Raw genomic sequence first — 16,169 nt, forward strand, 5'->3', positions numbered from 1 at the left:
ATTTAAATATTTTTCGTAGTGATCCCTGCAGTTTTGCAAGTCTCTTTTCTTTGTTGTATGTAGCAAGCTCTGGCATGTGACAGCTTGATCCTATACATTTAAAGGGACTCTGTCACCTGAATTTGGCGGGACTGGTTTTGGGTCATATGGGCGGAGTTTTCGGGTGTTTGATTCACCCTTTCCTTACCCGCTGGCTGCAATATTGGATTGAAGTTCATTCTCTGTCCTCCATAGTACATGCCTGCGCAAAGCAATCTTGCCTTGTGCAGGCGTGTACTACGGAGGACATAGAATGAACTTCAATCCAATATTGCAGCCAGAATGCAGCCAGCGGGTAAGGAAAGGGTGAATCAAACACCCGAAAACTCCGCCCATATGACCCAAAACCAGTCCCGCCAAATTCAGGTGACAGGTTCCTTTTAATGGTGCACTCCACTTGCTCTTGTCTGTACCATGGACCTGACGGTGCAGAGCTGTGTATCTGTACCATGGACCTGATGGTGCAAAGCTTTTTGTGTCTGTACCACAGACCTGAGGGTGCAGAGCTGTGTATGTCTGTACCATGGAGCTGACGGTGCAGAGATGTGTGTGTACCTGTACCATGGACCTGACGGTGCAGAGATGTGTGTCACCATGGACCTGACGGTGCAGAGCTGTGTGTCTGTACCATGGAGCTGATGGTACAGAGCTGTGTGTCTGTACCATGGACCTGACGGTGCAGAGCTGTGTGTGTCTGTACCATGGACCTGACGGTGCAGAGATGTGTGTATCTGTACCATGGACCTGACGGTGCAGAGCTGTGTATCTGTACCATGGACCTGACGGTGCAGAGCTGTGTATCTGTACCATGGACCTGACGGTGCAGAGCTGTGCGTGTCTGTACCATGGCCCTGACGGTGCAGAGCTGTGTGTGTCTGTACCATGGAGCTGACGGTTCAGAGCTGGGTGTGTCTGTACCATGAACCTGACGATGCAGAGCTGTGTGTGTCTGTACCTGGACCTGACGATGCAGAGCTGTGTGTGTCTGTACCTTGGACCTGACGATGCAGAGCTGTGTGTGTCTGTACCATGGAGCAGACGGTGCAGAGCTGTGTGTGTCTGTACCATGGAGCTGACGGTGCAGAGCTGTGTGTGTCTGTACCATGGAGCTGACGGTGCAGTGCTGTGTCTGTATGTACCATGGAGCTGACGGTGCAGAGCTGTGTGTCTGTACCATGGAGCTGACGGTGCAGAGCTGTGTGTGTCTGTACTATGGAGCTGACGGTGCAGAGCTGTGTGTGTCTGTACCATGGAGCTGACGGTGCAGAGCTGTGTGTGTCTGTACCATGGAGCAGACGGTGCAGAGCTGTGTCTGTATGTACCATGGAGCTGACGGTGCAGAGCTGTGTGTCTGTACCATGGAGCTGACGGTGCAGAGCTGTGTCTGTATGTACCATGGAGCTGACGGTGCAGAGCTGTGTGTCTGTACCATGGAGCTGACGGTGCAGAGCTGTGTGTGTCTGTACCATGGAGCTGACGGTGCAGAGCTGTGTGTCTGTACCATGAACCTGACGATGCAGAGCTGTGTGTGTCTGTACCATGAACCTGACGATGCAGAGCTGTGTGTGTCTGTACCTTGGACCTGACGGTGCAGAGCTGTGTGTGTCTGTACCATGAACCTGACGATGCAGAGCTGTGTGTGTCTGTACCTTGGACCTGACGGTGCAGAGCTGTGTGTCTGTACCATGGAGCTGACGGTGCAGAGCTGTGTCTGTATGTACCATGGAGCTGACGGTGCAGAGCTGTGTGTCTGTACCATGGAGCTGACGGTGCAGAGCTGTGTGTGACAATGTAGCGCTGTATCCCGTCCCATACACGGTGGCTGCCGCTCAGTATGTGCTATGCGCAGTGTGTGACCCGAGTTCCACTACTCATCACCCATCACCAGCCCGCCCAGTGCCCACACACATACAGCAGCACCTCTACCTCCCATAGCACACTGACTCCTCCTACACACGTGACCGGCACGTAGGCGTGACGTCATGTAAGGTCCTTCCGCTCACCAGGATCTGTCACTCCTGAGGTAGGACATGTGCGTGCAGCGTGTAACGTCACTGATAGATCCCGGGGTCACAGAGACGCGTTGGGGAGTATCTTCTGTACTGTGTGGAACTACAAGTCTCAGCAGAGGGAATGCAGCACCATGAATCCCCAGTGACTTGTGTGTCCTCTCTCATGTATGAAGACTCGTAGCTTTGGTCACCTGAGGTGAATGTGTGGGAAGGTGCATGTGCTGCAGAGACTCCCTCCTGTGCTGGCACTCCTGAGTACAGTTTATTATCACAATAGAAGCTATACTATACAGAGAGGAGACCCCCGTATACAGGCTGGGGAGGGACACACAGTGGCCAGCCTTCTGTCCCCACATCTGGAGCCTCTTCTCCCAGACCTGTGTTGTTCCTCTCTTATTCCTCCTGGCAACTTATGAATAAATTGACAATTGGGTGTTCACATCCCAGGTGTCACACAGCATGTCTGGTACTTGTGGTGACAGGTTTCACACGTACCGGAGACACTTACACTCAGTGCACATGTCAGTGTGTTTCCATGGACCATATGTCTGTGGGCAAAACACACATACGTCCATTGTTTAGCAACACAGGCCGAAAAGCATCCCGCACACTGATGACATGCGGATAATGTTCCTGTGTCATCAGTGTGACACGTCCCGGCGCCGGGGAAGCAGCGCTGCTGTTCTCACTTACCCCGGTGCTAACGCACATCGCTTCTCCCTGAGATCAGCGCGAGCAGGGGGCAATAATGAGAGTAGTAGTCAGTCCCTGCTGTCTACATCAGGTGTAAAATTAAGAATTTTACACTTGATGTAGACAGACACTACATCTCTCAACAATGTCGGCTGTTCGTGCTGATCTTATGGAGAACAGTGGACAGCGATGTGAACTATGGTGGCTTTTCTCAGGCGCCGGTATATGTGATACTGGTGGGGCACACGTATTAGACACACTGACACCGATATATCTGGTCCTGGTGTTTGGGCACACGTATTAGACACACTGACACCGATATATCTGGTCCTGGTGCAGCACACGTATTAGACACACTGACACCGATATATCTGGTGCTGGTGTTTGGGCACACGTGTTAGACACACTGACACCGATATATCTGGTCCTGGTGTTTGGGCACACGTATTAGACACACTGACACCGATATATCTGGTCCTGGTGTTTGGGCACACGTATTAGACACACTGACACCGATATATCTGGTCCTGGTGTTTGGGCACACGTATTAGACACACTGACACCGATATATCTGGTCCTGGTGTTTGGGCACACGTATTAGACACACTGACACCGATATATCTGGTCCTGGTGCAGCACACGTATTAGACACACTGACACCGATATATCTGGTGCTGGTGTTTGGGCACACGTATTAGACACACTGACACCGATATATCTGGTCCTGGTGCAGCACACGTATTAGACACACTGACACCGATATATCTGGTCCTGGTGTTTGGGCACACGTATTAGACACACTGACACCGATATATCTGGTCCTGGTGCAGCACACGTATTAGACACACTGACACCGATATATCTGGTCCTGGTGTTTGGGCACACGTGTTAGACACACTGACACCGATATATCTGGTCCTGGTGTTTGGGCACACGTGTTAGACACACTGACACCGATATATCTGGTCCTGGTGTTTGGGCACACGTGTTAGACACACTGACACCGATATATCTGGTCCTGGTGTTTGGGCACACGTGTTAGACACACTGACACCGATATATCTGGTGCTGGTGTTTGGGCACACGTATTAGACACACTGACACCGATATATCTGGTGCTGGTGTTTGGGCACACGTATTAGACACACTGACACCGATATATCTGGTCCTGGTGCAGCACACGTATTAGACACACTGACACCGATATATCTGGTGCTGGTGTTTGGGCACACGTATTAGACACACTGACACCGATATATCTGGTCCTGGTGCAGCACACGTATTAGACACACTGACACCGATATATCTGGTGCTGGTGTTTGGGCACACGTGTTAGACACACTGACACCGATATATCTGGTGCTGGTGTTTGGACACACGTATTAGACACACTGACGCCGATATATCTGGTGCTGGTGTTTGGGCACACGTATTAGACACACTGACGCCGATATATCTGGTCCTGGTGTTTGGGCACACGTATTAGACACACTGACACCGATATATCTGGTCCTGGTGTTTGGGCACACGTATTAGACACACTGACACCGATATATCTGGTGCTGGTGTTTGGGCACACGTATTAGACACACTGACGCCGATATATCTGGTCCTGGTGTTTGGGCACACGTATTAGACACACTGACACCGATATATCTGGTGCTGGTGTTTGGGCACACGTATTAGACACACTGACACCGATATATCTGGTGCTGGTGTTTGGGCACACGTATTAGACACACTGACGCCGATATATCTGGTCCTGGTGTTTGGGCACACGTATTAGACACACTGACACCGATATATCTGGTCCTGGTGTTTCCAGTATCGGTAATGTCAGGACGTGTGGCAGACGCCTTACACAGTCTGAGGGTTTCTTTCCACTTTCAGGTTTTCTGATGCATTCTTGATTCCATACCTAAAAATGTGTCAGACATCTGGGGGTCTGAGACGTCTTATTATTTGTTTTCACTGCCAGATTTTAAACATTTGTTTCTAAAAATTTGAACATGTGAACACAGCCCTAAGTCTACGTTCACAGATCAGTGTCCCCATCCTAGAGATATGGACCTCCTCCTGTATCATCCTCATTGCTTCCTTTTTTTCTCACCCATTTGTATTCACTGGAGCAGATAGACTGAATAATGAATCTGTAAAAAATGTATGAAACTTTGATGGGAGACTGTGGTACAAAGTCTTTCTCCAGTCTCATCTGTTTTACACGGACCCACATAGGCTTTAGCGGCCAAGTCTGATCTGTAAAGTGGATGAGTATAGGACGTGTTCGGAGTCTTGCTGACCGGAGCCACAGATCCATTTTGAAGCTGATGTTTGTTTGGCTCAGTGACACTGCCAGCAGTGAGGACAGGATGGGGCTCAAGGTGATCCCATCCACTTGTAGTGCGCTACGATGTAGCAGTGACACCTGGTGAAATTTGGCTGCCATGTGGGGGTGTATAGATGAGTAAATGGAAGAAGGAACCCAGCACTGCCATGATAATTCAGTTAGAGCTGTTTTCCAGGCCAGCCATGAATTTCTCGCTGTCAGGATTCCGCCCCGTTTGCCTGCTGGGGTGGTGATCACATGACCTGACACTTGCAATTTGCATACTTGAGGTCACATGCTGACTTGTTTGTTTTCCTACTTCTCTCAAACATTGATTGGAAAGCACCCATGAGAAGTCACATGATGCAATCCATGCAGGCACACAGCAGAATCCTGACAGTGTGCATATTGTGCATTGTAAGGACTTGTTCTCACATCAGTATGGTGCATCAGTGTTTGCATGCCAAAACCAGGAGTGGAACTTATAATTGACGACTGATACCTGTTCTGTGTTTTGGAGACACTCCTTCTTTTGGTGTACAAATACCGGAAAAATACCTTTTACAAATATTGGTAGGGCTACGTTCACATTAGCGTTATGCATGTTTGCGTCGAGTATATTTAACATGGGGGACGCATGCGTCTTTTTGTGATGCGCTGTGCGACGCATGCGTTTTTTTTTGCCGCAAGCGTCGGGCCAAGAAAACGCAACAAGTTGCATTTTTCTTGCGTCCAAATTTCGGCAAAAAACGACGCATGCGTCGCAAAACGCAGCGTTTTTGCGTGCGTTTTGTTGCGTTTTTGTTTGCGTTGTGCGTTGCATCGCCGACGCAGCGGCGCACAACGCAAATGTTAACGTAGCCTAAGTGAATAAAAAAAAGGGTTAAGGTCACACGAGTGTTTAAAAAAATCAGGCTTTCATTCTGAATATTAGGACGATTTTTCTCACTTGTCATCCTTGTGCTGCCTGCACACAATCTATTTTTTACAGCAGCTATTACTCATTTACAAGACCATGTACAGCTTCCTATATTACAGAATTGCACTGTATCTGTATCGGATGCTATACATATGGAATCTGTTTTTTTTTTTTGTTGAGCATTCATAGACTAGAATGGGAAATTCTCATGCAGCACATGGAAGTAAAGAATGCATACTGCAATTTTTTTTTCTTCACACTCCCATTCAGTTGATGGGAAAAAAATGCTTGTCTGCATTGCACGATTGAATAACATTGGTCTATGTCCTGTCCATTTTTTCACAAAGCACTTAGACCAAAAATCCGGTCATGTGGACCTACCTTTAGGATTCAGCAAGCTGCAGTCAGATGCCCCCGGCATTGACCTGATGGACCTGGCCCTAATCTGCAGGTTAATGGCACTATGCTGCTGTCCGGTGCCTGCACATAACCAAATGGGAGAAAATGATCTTTATTCTCTCCACCAGCATTCGGTATAATAACGCTGTTATCCTGCAGATTAACCACATATCTACAGGTTAACAGCAATATTCCGGGTGACAGGTTCCCTTGAAATGAATACAACATTAACCCCTTCATGACCTTAGATGTATCTATACGACCAGGCCAGCTGGTGCTTACTGATCTTGGACGCATGGATGCTTCCAGGCGATTTTGCGATCACAGAGGCTGTGTGTGCACAATTCGCTGCCTGGTGTCAGCTGATTCTGACAGCTGACACCCGACTCATTGCCAGGAGCAGTGCCCACACCGCTCCCAGCACTTTAACCCCCTAAATGCTGCGATCGCAGCATTTAGCGAGCAGGCAGAGGGAAGAAAGCCCTCTGCCTTTGGATCGGCGCCCCTGCAACGTCATAGCGGGGGGCCTGATCGCTGCCATGGTGACCCGATGTCATCATGACAACATCCGGGTCACCAGTCACTAACTTGTCTCAGGAGGGCTGACAGGCTACAAGGTATAGCAATGTTACTGCATTGCTACACCTTATAACAGCGATCAGACTGCAGAACGTGAAAGTCCATTAGTGGGACTAATTAAAAAAAGAAAAAGTTGGAAAATCGTAAGAAAAAAAAAAGTAATCACAAAATACTAATAAAATAAAAACATATATTGTACACATTTTGGTATTGACGCATCCGAAACGACCCGATCTATGAAACTGTCCCACTAGTTAACCCCTTTAGTGAACACCGTAAAAAAAATTAATAAAAAAAGGGCCAAAAAAACCCCAATGCTTTATCATCATACTGCAGAACAAGAAGTGGAATAAAACACAATCAAAATGACGAATGTAAAAAAAATGCACAAATTTTACCATGCACGGAACCGCAAAAAAAAAGCAAAAAGTAATTCCTGAATTGTTGTTTTTTGTTTATTCTGCCTCCCAAAAATCGGAATAGAAAGCAATAAAAAAAAAAGTGAGCCTGAAAATGGTTCCAATAAAAACGTCAACTCTTCCTGCAAAAAACAAGCAATCACATCACTCTGTCGGACGAAATATGGAAAAATTATAGCTCTCAAAATGTGGTGATTCAAAAACTATTGTTTGCAATGAAAAGCTTCTTTTAGTGTGTGACAGCAGCCAAACATAAAGATCCGATAAAATTCTGGTATTGCTGTAATAGTACCGACCCGAAGAATAAAGTCGCTTGATCACTTATACTGCACAAAGAATGGCATAAAAATAAATAAAACCAATTCTTCACCTGATGTTGATTTTTTCATTCTGCCTTCCAAAGCTCACAGTAAGGCTTGGCGCACATTTATCCTGAGCTCTGAGCTGAGCGCTTACACCGAGGTTTCCATGTAAATCTCTGAAATACTTGATTCATACAGAACCCTTGGTGGAAGATTCCCTATAATGAGGCAGAGGGAGGCACTGTGGGTGCCATAGGACCTGTAAAAGTTCTGTCAGCCACAGAATTGTACACCTCTGACAAGAGGCCAGACGGAGTCCAGAGTAACTCTGGTGCCTCATTATAGTGAATGGATCCATCGGGGGTTTCATCTTAATTACGTCACTCGGAGATTTAAAGGGAAACCCTGATGTCTGAGGTATCATTTCCAAAATAGGGTCACTTGATGGGGGATTCTGCTCTTCTAGCAATTAGGGGCTCTGTATATGGAGTCTGTGAACTATGATAGAAAATTCTGTGCTGCAGGATGCCTCCTGTGTAACATTGTTTGCCAATAGCACTCCTTCCCTTCCGAGTCTCACCGTATGGATAATCAGTACTGTACAGCCACATTTGGGGTATTTCTATATTCAGCAGAAATTGTGGGACAAACTTTGGTGCCATTTTTACCCATTTCCCAGTGTGGAAATGTAAAATCCGGGGCTAAAACAAAATTTTGTTTGTTTGTTTTCAAATATTATGAATGCATGTGGATACATATTGGGGTATCACACTAGGGACGCAAGGATTTTTTTTTTTATATTATTATTTATTTATATAGCACCATTAATTCCATGGTGCTGTACATGAGAAAGGGTTTACATACAGAGTTATAGACAGAGGCGTAGCTAGAGCTTTTGCCGCCCGGGGCTGTTCCCGAGTTTGGCGCCCCCCCTACCCCCCGGCTCAATACACACAAAGGTTACCAAAAATGGTTTTCCTGTTTTGTAGAACTTAAACTGGGCCTAATGGTGTCACCCCCACATGCCACACCTGTGACTTAATACCACCACACCATGACCAGGCCACATAGTAACCGAATAATACTACATACAAGGGACAAATACCACAACACCATTTCCAGACCACATATTACCACCACATAGTGACTGAATACTACAATACTGATCAGTAATAAAAAAAAAACCACAATACTATCACCATAAGTGCCAGTATTCACAGGAGATCTGTACTTAGTATGCAGTGTCTGTGTAGAGGTAATACAGAGATCACTGGTGACATTATACACAGGCCCTCTATATAGTATACAGTGTATAGTGTCAGTGTATAGGTAACACTGACTCACCAGTGACGTCTCTAGATGAAGTCCTTCATCTTTCATCCAGCACAGACCGCCATCATTCCTTCCAGCCAGGACTCGTTTCTGCAGGAAATAACACAGTTATCTCGAGCTCCGCTTGCAGAACACATTACTTAATTTTTCACAACTTCTACATTACATCACATGAAGAAAAAAAGGTGATATAGTGTCACTCTGCACAGTAACAGGACCGCCCCCCCATTTAAAACAGTATACTCAAAAAATAAAATAAATACATCACTGCAGTAATAATATCCCTTAATTAGCCCCTATGGTAACACTATTGCCCACCCTGGCCCCGTTTATCTCATTCCTGGCTCCAGCCATATGTTCTCGCATCCTGCCCTCATGAGTATCCATTCTACCCCATATGATCTCCCCATCCTGCCCCACCAGCCTCCATCGTATCCGTCCTGCCCCATGATCCAATCCTGCCCCGTGTCTCCAATCATGCCCCGTATCTACATTCTGCCCATGCCTCAAGTCCTGCCCCCAGTGTGTCCAGCATATTACCCCCATGTTGTCCAGCAATCTGCCCCAGTGTGTCCAGCATATTACCCCCATGTTGTCCAGCAATCTGCCCCAGTGTGTCCAGCATATTACCCCCAGTGTGTCCAGCAATCTGCCCCAGTATGTCCAGCACTGCCCCCAGTGTGTCCAGCAATCTGCCCCAGTGTCCAGCCTTTCCCCAGTGTGTCCAGCAGTCTGCCCCAGTGTGTCCAGCATATTACCCCCAGTGTCCAGCATTGCCCCAGTGTGTCCAGCATATTACCCCCAGTGTGTCCAGCAATCTGCCCCAGTGTCCAGCATTGCCCCAGTGTGTCCAGAAGTCTGCCCCAGGGTCTCCAGCATTGCCTCAATGTGTCCAGAAATCTGCCCCATAGTCTCCAGTATTGCCCCAGTGTGTCCAGCATTCTGCCCCATGGTCTCCAGTATTGCCCCAGTGTGTCCAGCATTCTGCCCCATGGTCTCCACTATTGCCCCAGTGTGTCCAGCAATCTGCCCCATAGTCTCCTGTATTGCCCCAGTGTGTCCAGCAATCTGCCCCATGGTCTCCTGTATTGCCCCAGTGTGTCCAGCAATCTGCCCCATGGTCTCCAGTATTGCCCAGCCCAGTGTGTCCAGCATTGCCCCAGCCCCAGACAGTCAGACATAAAGAAAAAAAAAAAAAAGTAAAATCCTCACCTCTCCCGTTCCTAGCGCAGGTCCGGTGCAGTAGTCAGCGTCTCTCCGGCTCTGCGACGCTCAGGACAGAGAGGCAGAGCGGCGCGCACAGTAGTGACGTCATCGCGCCCTCTGCTCTGAGACGTCGCAGAGTCAGAGGACGCTGAAGCCGCAGGAACCAGGAGAGGTGAGTATTAGAGCGGGGGGCGGGGTCCGGCGGTGGGGGGAGCTGGCCCTGGTCGTGGCGGCGGACGGCGCAGCCCGAAGATTTAAAGGGGCGTCTTTTTTTTTTTTTTTTTTTCTTCTTCTCCTGCAGCGCCGGCCGCCCCCCGCATTGTGCCGCCCGGGGCGGACCGCCCCCCCCGCACCCCCCTTCCTACGCCACTGGTTATAGATATCGTTTTCAAATTTAAAATGACAGACTGGTACAGAGGGGAGAGGAGCCTGTCCTTGCGGACTTACATTCTACGGGATACAATGCAATATATACAATATATACACCAGTTTTTAACATAGTAATATGTACCATATATGAATGTGTTATAATATTGGTAGTTATTAGGTCCATAGTGACTAATAATGGCTGATCACAACACAGCATTATATGACTTATCTACGGTATATATAGAAATTGATGAATTTTATGTGACTAGTGCACATTTTCATAGACCGTGACTGTATATTGGTACTATGTGGCTTTATCTAAGCAGAAGACAGCGCCCTTTTTGCAGAGACGTGGGGACCACAGGTTCACCGTATTAAAGGGAACTTGTCACCCCCCACCCAGGGCGTTTTTAAAGGGACTCTGTCACCTGAATTTGGAGGGAACAATCTTCAGCCTTGGAGGCGGGGTTTTCGGGTGTTTGATTCACCCTTTCCTTACCCGCTGGCTGCATGCTGGCTGCAATATTGGATTGAAGTTTATTCTCTGTCCTCCGTAGTACATGCCTGCACAAGGCAAGATTTATTTACGGTATTTATTTACGTTTGATGTACTCCATGTGCTAGTAGTGACATCTATAGCGTTTTTATTAGGAATCTCTCCATATAAATAAGAATTGACACATTTATTTAGGTAGATGTGATGTATTAATGTGTGTTTTTATATATTGTTCACTTTATTATATATTTGTATGTAAATTGTGTGGGCGGTTTCTTGTAAAGAGATTGGTGGGATTTACAACCATTCCCTATTTAAAGCCGCCATTTTAATCATTTTGTATGCTTGAAAAAGACCTTTGATGGTTGAAACGTTACACTTGGCACAATAAAAGAAGTTTTTTTCACCTGGATTGGATGCTGTCCTTCATCATGTTTTTGGGGTATGTAACACAGGAGGCGGCGCACAGACTGTAATCTTCTGAGCTCCTACTATAAGAACTCATGGTTTTAGCCCATTACTGCTGTGTCTCTCACATGAGTTATATAAATGTCATGATGATTTCACAGAAAATATAATGGTACAAATAGGAAATGCTGAAATACAATTCTGCATGTACGTACAGCTTAGAAGCAGAGAAGTAAACTATGGAAGGACGGCCACAATGCTTGAGAAGAGGGGCGTCTGTATTATAATATTTTTTTACTTACATTAACATGATCATGTCCTTTAATTATTTCCTGCTCTGCCTGGGATCTCTGAAGGTGTCGGCATCGGTGAGCTGAGTGAATTTTCCCTATGAGATCCCTGATATGGGCTTCAGGAAAATGGCTGCCGGAGGTGGCTCATGTGCAGATTGAGATCACAGGCACAGCGGAATCGCCCCACTACTGAAGCAGCGAGCCTACATCCAGTGACCCCGCTCCACCGCTGCCGACCCCCAGTAAACTCACTGCGGATTATAAAACGCACCCCTATTTTCCTCTCAAATTTGGAGGGAAAAAGTGCGTCTTATAATCTGAAAAATACGGTATTTAAACTGTACGTTAAACTGTACACCACAAAGAAAACATTTTAAAATGCCATAATTGCAAATTTTTTTTGGTTCCAGCACTTCCCCAAAGAGACGCAGTTAAAACATTGTATCCACCCCAAAATGGTATCAATAAAATTGTTAGGTAGGCTATAAAAAAAAAAAAAAAAGGTCCATCAACAGGAAAAAAAAGTTATGGGTTTCAAAGACTGGCGCTTAAACATTATTTCAAGATTTGTATATAAAAAAAAATGTTTCACCACAAAAATATAAGAAAAACTGTGAAGTTCGGTATTGCCAATGTCTTATTGAAATGCAGAATCATATTGTAAGGACATTTTACCACATAATGTTATCCCCCCACCCAAATACATAATAGTATAAGGGGGTTCTCATAAACCCTGAATAGCCTTCAGCTGTTTTATCTGTGAAAGGGCAAGCAGAGGTCACTAAATTAGCGCTGATTACCTCAGGAGCAGTTCAAACCGGTTCTGACTAGTTCTGTTGGCGCCTTTTTAACGGCTTGCTATTGGTGGGTTACTGCTTTGGTGGTTTTTTTTAAAGTATAAAAGACCCTGCTTGGTAGTTCTCTCTCCATTCCGTCGTGTGTATGAAGAAAAGAAGATCCCACCCTCCCTCCCTTTATTATTATGTCCCTACTGTCGTGATGTTTTTATTTATGGGAAAATCGCCCATTCCATGAGTGGATTGGTTTTATTGGAGTTTTGGAATTTTTTGGACAATTTTATCTGAGTAAATTATTTATTATATTATTGAGAGTTTATGTAACCCAAAATATACTTCATGGCCATTTTATTCCAACAAAATTGACTGTTTGCTCTTGAACTGTGTTTCACCAACATCAGAATTCGGCCTATAATATTTCAAGCTGCTGCTGAAATTGAGAAGTACCATTTCAGCAACAGTGAAGAGAAAGGGTAAGTTTGACCCCGATATTGATGGATTGGGCCAACAGTCTGTATGTGTGGACACATTAATTTTCTTCGTAAGATAAGCCGCCGCCACAGGAGTCTGTCATCTGCTCTCTGAGAAAACGAATACTCGGCAAAGCAAGCACTGCTGTGTGTGAGTGAGAACTGCCAGCCAAACAACCCATAATTTGGCCAACAACCAGCTTAAGGTGTGTAGGGGCTTTATGGATATTATAGCCTAGATTGGGGCTTTGATTGCCTTATTATTGGAAGGAACAAATCTAACACAGAAGGAGAAGATAATGGGCCTGATTCATCAAGCCCGGCACTCTTCACGCCAGTCTTGATGAGGAGGTGTCCTTGATGGAGTAAGATTTGTGGCCTAGCAAATGCCTCTGCTCTTCAAATTCGTTACGAGCAGCATCATTTGCCCTAGTTCCACTCACTTTGTCAGAGCTGGGCAAAAATGGTGTGAGATCGCCAAAAGACACAAAAATTTTGCGCAGCCTCAAGTTGCGCCAATGTTATGCAATTTTTCAAGTCTGTTTACTTACTAGTGTAAAAACTTTGGTGTCTTGGGCCTGATGATTGTGTAAGGCTACTTTCACACTAGCGTTTTCTGCAATCCGTCACAATGCGTCGTTTTGCAGAAAAACGCATCCTGCAAAAGTGCTTTCAGGATGCGTTTTTTCCCCTTAGACTTGTATTGACAACGCATTGCGACGGATTGCCACACGTCGCATCCGTCGTGCTTTGGCGGACCGTCGGGAGCAAAAAACGCTACATGTAACGTTTTTCGCTCCTGACGGACCGTTTTTTCCGACCGCGCATGCGCGGCCGGAACTCCGCCCCCACCTCCCCCCACCTCCCCCCACCTCACAATGGGGCAGCGGATGCGCCGGAGAAATGCATCTGCTGCCTCCGTTGTGCAGTCCGTTAAACGCTAGCGTCGGAATCTCTGCCCGACGCATTGCGACGGGGAGATTCCGACGCTAGTGTGAAAGTAGCCTAATATGTGCTAAAATACAGTTTGGTATAAATGATCACACAGTGGGAGGTAGGAGACTATCAATATTTATATTGAATTTTGTTTTTTAGGGGTCACCGTGAAACGGTAAATAGCCCAAACAGCATAAAATCAACATGGCAAAAATGCATGGAACTCTATAACCTTTAAAAAAAATTGGGTGCAAAATTGAAATTTTTTTTTCTATTTTTCCCTATTTTGGAAGCTAGTGGGTGGAGACTAGCTGACATATTGTCTCCCATAAACAGTACACACAGACATGTGAGTGTTCGCAAGCAGCAGCATGGAGGACATTATACAGTAGTACTTAGTTGTGTAGCTGTGAATCCAGCAGCAGTATTTGTCTGCGTGTGCTTGTGTCTGTGCTTTTTCCACACCCTCTTTCCGTAGACTTTAACAAGCAACCGTATTCTCATCCATCAATGAGAAGGTCATTCACCTTATCTTCAGTGAGTGACTTTTTAGCTGATTCTTGAGGAGGGAAAGGGGAGAAGTGTCTCATAAAAGTAGAATATCCGATTCCTGTGATAAGTTGTACTACAAAGTGTTTTTGTTTTATTTACTTGTGCTATTAACTTGTATATAGTTTGTTGAATGACAGTGATCATTTAAGGGCTTATTCCCAAGTTGCGTTCTTGCGGCCATTTTTGACACAATTTTTCCTAAAGGGAAATGAAATGATTAGCTTGAATGGATTAGCCGTGTAATACCGAGCAAGGTTCAAGGATAAGAATTTAGCTGTTTCTGAAAAATGTATTTGTTTTTGTCTTCTCTTACAGTCTCCCTACAGGGTTACTATAAAAACACAAGTTGTCGCCTAGTCATGGGATGGGGGGTAACGTTGATCAGTGAGGCTCTGAATGCTGGGACCAACAGCAATCCTGATAACGGGGCTCTGTGGCATCCATGCCATTAATTGTCCGTGAGACTAGCTGAACGCTGCACTTGTCGGTCCCATAGACAATAAATGGAGCATAGACCGTGCAGGTTCTCTGGCGCTCCATTTAGGTCTGGGCTGCAGAGCACCTTTCTCAGGATAGCTGCTCGGAACTTGTCCAGATCACTGGGTTAGGACATCTTCAGTACCTCTGCGCCTCTTCTAGCAGCAGGGTGCGTGCCAGTTTGGGCGCTGGTCTGAACGGTCAGTCATCAGGAGCACCAACCTGAGGGTTTCCACAATCTCCTCCAGTCTGGAGCCCAGGCTGTTTAGCAGACAGATCTTTCCTGTGGCTCTGTTCACACTTGCGTTTGGCAATTCTGTTTATTCTAGGAACAAAGAAGCAGAAACCTTGCCGAAAACAAATCCACTTTTCAATGGCTATAAATGGCACTCAAAGGACTCCATTGGCTATAATGGTTTGGTTTTTGTTATTGGGGCTCATTTTACCAGAATAATTGCCCGGACGCATTCACCGACACTAAACAAGCCTCATTTTAAAACCTGGTGGGGAATTAAAGCACAATGTATAGTGGAAAATGATGTACCTTTTCATTTATGTTGTCGCATAGGATTCCTATGGACTATTATGTAAGTCTTGAGTTCCCAGTGCTATTAATGCATGTTTCAATCAAATATCATTTGATGTCTCGCACGTCCCTTATATTTGGTGTGACCTATTGTATGACGGCTCTTCCGTAATATTTTGTAGGGTTTCCCTATATGAAGAATGGGTCCTGCTGCCATGGGACTTGGATTTTGTAGCAGTTGTGTGAAAGGAAGGCTGAATACACTGCCCAAAAACTGGCGTTGGGTTTTAAGTTCTGGAATTACAAGGACTATATACAGTGAGACAGGACAATGGGAAAAAGTATATGGCTTGGAAACGAGAAAAAAAGTGGAAAAAAATTGGCATCACAAGATAAAAGACAATTTTACCACAATGAATGAATTAGACGTAAGTATATTTACACCTGTATCACTAAACATGTGACCAATGAAGGTAATTATTTGCACCATAAGTTTTTAGTGGCTTCAAAGCAAAAGGGGTGAGTACGTATGCACATGACAATTTTTAGTTATTTGATCCCATAAATTTAATTTATGCCTACATGTTTCTCACTTCACCAACTTAGACTATTTAGTGCT

The 16,169-nt window shown here is 45.7% G+C and overlaps 1 protein-coding gene across 1 annotated transcript in view; it reads left to right on the forward strand.

Moving 5' to 3' along the window:
• The first annotated feature begins 1,992 nt into the window (after nt 1-1,992).
• The window catches only part of LARS2 (leucyl-tRNA synthetase 2, mitochondrial), a 294,954-nt gene continuing 280,777 nt past the window's right edge, over nt 1,993-16,169 (forward strand). Inside the window, exons 1-2 of the mRNA XM_069730157.1 lie at nt 1,993-2,062; nt 15,733-15,978. Coding sequence (XP_069586258.1) covers nt 15,751-15,978 — 228 coding nt within the window. The 5' untranslated portion in view covers nt 1,993-2,062; nt 15,733-15,750. The remainder of the gene's footprint in view (nt 2,063-15,732; nt 15,979-16,169) is intronic.

This window comes from Ranitomeya imitator, chromosome 6 (assembly GCF_032444005.1).
Source record: "Ranitomeya imitator isolate aRanImi1 chromosome 6, aRanImi1.pri, whole genome shotgun sequence".
In the NCBI taxonomy this organism is placed as follows: Eukaryota; Metazoa; Chordata; class Amphibia; order Anura; family Dendrobatidae; genus Ranitomeya; species Ranitomeya imitator.